At 44.5% G+C, this 6,542-nt stretch overlaps 1 protein-coding gene across 1 annotated transcript; it reads right to left on the bottom strand.

Annotated features, from left to right (window-relative positions):
* Window positions 1-623: 623 nt before the first annotated feature.
* On the bottom strand, window positions 624-4,861 carry rbm15b (RNA binding motif protein 15B). Its single transcript, XM_048255881.1, has one exon. It carries the CDS (start codon window positions 4,345-4,347, stop codon window positions 1,864-1,866), a length of 2,484 nt encoding a protein of 827 aa, XP_048111838.1. The 5' UTR covers window positions 4,348-4,861; the 3' UTR covers window positions 624-1,863.
* Window positions 4,862-6,542: the final 1,681 nt, after the last annotated feature.

The raw sequence follows: 6,542 nt of genomic DNA, 5'->3' as shown, positions 1-6,542 counted from the left end.
TACAGGCAAGCAGTGTACCGCAAGAGACAACCAGCGAAATGTGACAATTAAACAATTAGTTCAGCGCAAACCGCAAATAAACCTATGCTTCTGTTATGTATAATAGTGAAGTGGCACACAAGCGTGCCCTGTATTTAACCAAAGACAAATAAAAGTATGTAGCCTACTGCTTTGAGGTAAAAGTGCACATCCGCATTTTGTGAGGTAATGCAATAACTATAGGGGCGTTGTAGGCTATTGCCTTACAATAACTGCATAGTAAAACCAGTATTTTTTGGAGGACTTACCCGTTTATATGCAGGAAATGCAATATTTTGGACAAAAACTACATTGTACTAGTAGTGCAAAAGACCTACATTGTACATGGAAAAACGTCAGTGTATTGCACTGCACTTCAGAAAAGCTGCAGGTTTTTGTTACATGAACTATAGTTCTTTTTTGTAACACCCCAGCATGATACTCGCACTGGCACGGTCTCTGCTGGTGCCTTGAGGGTGAGTTAGCTTGTTCAGGCCTTACTCTGTCAATCCTCTGCAGACTGGCCTCTAGTGGCTGGAAGCTTCAACTCAGGCCGGCCTAACTACATACCATTTTACAAACCAATAAAAATGAAGGCAATTTAACACAATGACATAGTGTTTACTTGACATTTTTTTCATACAGCATAGTTTATAATGACTTAAAATAACAGAATGCTTTGAATTAGAATGGAGTGTTTGTAGAGTTTCCCTTTGTAGAGTTTAACAACAACAAGAACAAGTTTCAATAAGCATTTTGTGCAATTGAAAGAGGAATGTGAGTAATGTCAATTCTACAGCAAAAACCTTTTTCACACTAGAGGAGTATAATTCATCCAGAATAGTTGTCTTATGAATTAAAGTCTTGGGATTGTAGTGTAGTTTCCAACATTTTAAACTTTTAGTTCACATTATATTCCTGAGGAAATAAAAATGGTCAAAAGATAATCATAATTATTAAATCTTGATAATAGATCTGAAAAGCAGAGACACTTCAGGTTAGGTGAACTCAAAGATAGAAAAACAAATGAGTTTGTTTCTTTTTCTGTCTGCTTGACCAGATTAACAGGATACAGTGGAGGCAGTAATGATCAATATTGCCACTGAATATTTGTAAAATTGGACACTAGAAGGCCCAGGAGTAAATGTAACAAAGTAAAAATTCTCATTCCTGCCTTGAAGAATGATTACATCAATAAAACAACTGCAAAATACAACAATATTGCAGAGGTAGATAAGGGCCTTTCAGAGAAAATCCCTTGCCTGTCTACTTTAAGATTACTTCAACAGTTTCTTGTGGCCCAGAAGCAGACAGTTCCATAAGGCCTGACGTTCATTGCTCAGTACATACAAACACATAATCAAAAGAAGTCAGGGAAGTTAAACAGGGTGTGTGGCTGTGATACAGAGCAATATAGCAACATTGATTAGATCCAGAAGAAACACCATTCACAGTCAGTTACTTCCTGACAGACATCCATTAAAACTGGATCAGTTAAACATACCTATCTCAAAAATGCCCTCTTGCATTATAAAATACAATTTTTAATTGATGGACAATTAAGAATACTGGACCACTAATTACAAAAAAAGTAAAAACTAACAACCAGCCATTAGGTTTTGCAGACAACATATTTTTGAAATGCATGTGAGAGGTTAACCAAATCTTCTTCACTACAGTCTGCAAACACCTGTCAGTCAACTGGCAGCTGTAGGACAAGGAGATCCTTATGCCAGGGCTGTATGTTTCTCTGAAGAATAAGGACTCTTCTGTCTGTCTGGGTTTCTCATGGCTGAAGGGTTTTGTCTCCCCCACCTCACCTAAAAAAATACTAAGACAATATTGTTAAATAGTATCTTTCACAATCACAATGACTAAGTGTTCCTCCTCCACTTTGCCTGAAATCCTGATGGCATTTTTCAGGTATTGCTGAGCAAAGTCACATGGTGGGAAAGCATACAACATGCCCCCACCCTCTCCCTCTTTGGACCCTCCCAACGGCAGGCTGATGACGCCTGCTGCCTGTTTGTTTCTGAGGTATGTCACCAGGTTTCTTAGCAGGCGCTTCTGCAGGCCAGGTTCAGTAGGGGGAAGCTCTCTCTCCATGGGGGCTTGCAGGGCCAGCAGAACAGTATAGCCCTCTGGTCCACCCAGATGAATGCGACGCATTACCTCATCCAGCTTGGGCTGGTCCAACCGCAGACGCTGTGCGATCTTCAATTGGCCAGTACTGGTGGGCTTGCTAGCTGCAGGGTCCCGCAGCAAGGTTAGCGCAAAAATAGAGCTACCCTCCAGCAGGTGCATGTAAGTGGGAAAGCAGCTGTTTTTCAACACCAGTGATCCATGCCAAACCTGACTAAGAGACTGTGCAAGTTCAAACAGTGTGCCTGTAGGTTTCTGGTTCTTTTCTGTCTGCGAATCAGCATCAGTCTCAACATCACACAGCTTTCGTTCAAGCAGGGTGGGGTGTTTTTTGTGTGTGGCTGAAGGCTCATAGCTGTCTTTGCGGATTTGCTGGTTTGGAGAATGGAGTCCCCCTTCAGGTGATTCTTCCTTAGGCTCAGAAGTGGAGTCTGGAAGTCGCGTGCATGTTCGTTCTGGGCTGTCCTCTGGTGACACCTGGCTGCCACTGCCAGATGCTCTGGTTTTAGAACGCTCCCGGTCATCAAAGAGCCTCTCACTGGATTGACTACGGCGTTTACGTCTCTCTTCCCAGCTCTTTCCTCCTCGCTCCATATCCCGGTCCTTTACCCAGCGTTCCCTGCTACGGCTTCTGCTGCGTGCACGGGTGCGACCAAACACCTCCAGTGCTGCCGTCCGCCGTTCCAAGCTTTTGGGGGGACTCCAGTCCGTCTCACCCACCAGGGGACGTTCTCGTTCCGAAAATAGTGGATGAGTGGGAGAGTGCCCTCGTACCCTAAGCTCCCGCTCTAGGCTTCGGTGGTGGCTGTAGCCATCTGCGAGGTGCTCGTAATGGGCTGGGAGGCCTGGCTGGTATTGCTGAGGGTATCCACGGGGAGAATCCTCAGCTTTGGCAAAGTCCACACGAAGCCGTCGGCTGGGCCCACCCAGAGGGAAACCTCTCATTTGTGTACAGGCAGCCTGTGCAGCATCTAGGCTCTCATACTGAACATAGGCAAAGTTATCACCTTTCACATAGTCAATGGTGCGGATGCTGCCAAAGCGGTCAAACTCGCGTGCCAATGCAGCAAGAGAAATGTTAGGTCCAAGACCCCCAACCCACAGACGTGTTGTAGGGTTTGCCTTACCATAGCCAATCTTCACAGCATTACCTCCAATGACGCGCCCCTGCATTGCCACTTTAGCTCGATGTGCCATGTCTAGGTTCTGGAACTTGAGGAAGGCATAGGCTCCTCCCTGGCCACGCGCGGGTCGCTTTATCACCACTTCCTCTATTATGCCATATTTATCAAAACCTTGTCTCAACTCAACCTCTGATACACTGTGTTCCAAATTACCAATGAAGAGGTTTCTGGTAGCCCGCTGGTCATCTTCTGGCTTTAAGTCCTCATCTGGTACTTGATAGGTGTAAGGGCGGCCTCGTTCATCCAACACACTGTAGTAATCCAAGACGCGCTCACGCTCCCTACTAAGGCCCAATCCATCAACTGGGTAATGTCGGGGTCTTGTATCTCTAACACCAGCCCCTGGGGAAAGGGACCTTTGTCTGTACTGGTAGACACTATGTAGGGGCACATACCCGACATCAGGCGGCGTGCAGCTGCGTCGCCTCATATACATGGGCTCCACTTTGAGTGGGCGATCATACAGTACTAACCTGGCTTTCATATGCCGTGCCTCTCGTGCGTTCTCTGTGTGCCTGAAGTTCACATAAGCGACACGACCAAGCTCCGGAGTATGCGACAGCTTTACACTGACATCTCCAAACTTTTTAAACTCGTGAAATAAGCCGTCTTCCACATGTTCGTCAGACAACTGAGATCCAAGATTGCTAATCAGTAATGTTTTGTATTCTAGCCCAGCTGCCGTTCGGCCACCTAACAATTCGGCGGATGATTTACCCATCACGGATGCAGTTCGCAGAGGTGGGCGACCGAGTAAACCAATTTCATGATGAGCACGATGCAGCAAATCCCCGACGGCACTCCTCTCCTCACGCAGCCTTGGCTTCTCTCGCTCCCTGCTCCTGCTCCGCGCCTGATGCTTGTGATAACATCTGGTATCCGCAAGCGACACAGCAAGCGACGTGGGTCCATCATCTCTACGACTCTCTTCTCGATCCCTCTCCCTTATTCTCTTTGGTATTCCTCTGGCAGGACTTGAGTCACGCTCGGCTTGTCTTTTCATTTTTAGGCGATGCTCAACTTTCCCGTGCGAATGTAAAACAATGTTTGCAAGCAATCCCTCCAATGTGACGAGTAGTTCACATCAATTTGGTCTTGTGTGCAAATCGGAAAAAAATGTAGCGGTAGTGCCACCATGAAATGGCCAGTAAGGCGATGTAATCGACACAAACACATTGACAACGTATTAGCATCCTCTAGCTCTTACTCAATCCGCCATCTTGAACAATAGCTAATGTGTGCGCGCGCTCTTTGGTTGAGGAAGGAGATGTGAGCAGACGTCGTCGGAGGGATATGACATCACTTCCTCAGAGGGTAAAATACAGATTTTCAATCAAACCCATCACTTTTCCCCTCACATTGTTTCTCCCTTCAAAATCCGAAATTTGAACAATACAGAGTTTATAAATAACCCACGATCTATTTGGAACTTTGTCCCGCAGTGTATGTTCTCAAAAGTAGGTGGTTTTAAATTTTATTTTAATGTTTAGCCTGGTTACAACAAGATCCCGTGTTAGCCAATTTCCATAAACAAGTAGCCTAGCTTCTTAGTATAGGTTTTTCCCACGTACTTAATGTGGTATAACAAAGATATACCACATTAAAAAACAAATATCTCTACAAAATTGGGTGAACCACAATATTCTGCTGATTTCTCAATGAATGAATCTGAATGGCTTTCTCCTTTAAATGCAACCTATCTAAATTTAGATGACATTCCCTGGAAAATGATTTGGACTTTGGGCTATTTAATATCTTTAAATACATTAAGTAGCCCATAGGCCTAACTTATACAGTGTTTCCTCTACGTTGATTTTGAATTTCCCCTTGGGAATCAATAAAGTATCTATCTATCTTGATTTAGCATGGCGGCCCGCCACGGCAAAATGAATGCCGCCATCTTTCCCCGCTGGCTGCTGCTCACATTGCAATTTGACAATAAGTAAAACTACTCAGAGGTTATTATGGCCCATCCTGTTTCACTTCACATATTACCTATTGCATTGATGTAGCCTAAAAAAGTCTAATTAGTCAAAGAGCCATTTTGTTGTGTGTAAATAGTAAATAGTCAGTGGTGATGAAATGTTTTGAGAGACTGGTAAAAGATTTTATATGTTCCTCAACACCTGGCTCATTAGACCCCCTTCAGTTTGCCTATCGACCGAATAGGAGTACTGATGATGCCATATCCCATGTTCTCCACACCACTCTCTCCCACCTGGACAAAGGGAAGGGGAATTACGCACGCCTGCTGTTCATTGACTATAGCTCAGCCTTCAACACCATTGTGCCAAACATTTTAGTCACCAAGCTCAAACATCTAGGACTTAATACTAATGATGGGGACGAGACCACCTATGCCGAGTCCGAGTCAAGACCGAGTCTTTGAAGGGTCGAGACCGAGTCTGTTGGTTTCCAAATACAGTCGAGTCCGAGTCAAGACCGAGTCTTTGAGGAAGCAAGTCCATGTCGAGACCAAGACCATAAAAAAATGTCAGTTTTCATATTCATAATTTAATATCACCCCAGTTAATAATCAACCATTAGGCCTACAGACTAAGCTAGATTGGGAATTGTTTAGAGGAGCAGTCTTAACGTCTTAATATGGACTATGCTGACCTACAGACATTCACCGGCAGCAGAGCCATAGAGATAAATAAACGACTCTGACGGCAGTATCTTTGCATTGCACCATGGGATGTCATTTTTAAATAATGCCGGTCAACATTGCATTTTATTATTATTGTTGTTATGTGTTGTGTGTTTTTTTTTTATATGAACATAAAAAATGCGTTGGTCTCGAGGACTCGGTCTGAAATTACGAGTCCTTCTCCACCCACTGTGGTCCGAGACCGAGTCAAGACCGAGTCTTTGAAGGAACGAGACCAAGAAAGCAGAAATTGGTCTCGAGACCGGTCTCGAGTCCGAGTACTACATCACTACTTAATACATCTCTCTGCTCCTCGGTTCTCAGCTTTTTGATGGACAGGCCACAGGCGGTGAAGATTGGGAGCTGTATGTCAAATACAGTCACCCTCAACATTGATGCCCCCCAAGGATGTGTTTTAAGTCCCCTGCTTTATTCCCTATACACCCATGATTGTACATCCATTTACAGCTCCAACTCCATTGTCAAATTTGCGGATGACAGAGTAGTGATTGGACTCATCTCCAACAATGATGAGACAGCCTACCTTA

This window comes from Alosa alosa, chromosome 10, assembly GCF_017589495.1.
Source record: "Alosa alosa isolate M-15738 ecotype Scorff River chromosome 10, AALO_Geno_1.1, whole genome shotgun sequence".
NCBI lineage: Eukaryota > Metazoa > Chordata > Actinopteri > Clupeiformes > Clupeidae > Alosa > Alosa alosa.
The sequence above is the reverse complement of the archived record's forward strand: the minus strand, read 5'-3'. Positions and strand labels throughout refer to the sequence as shown.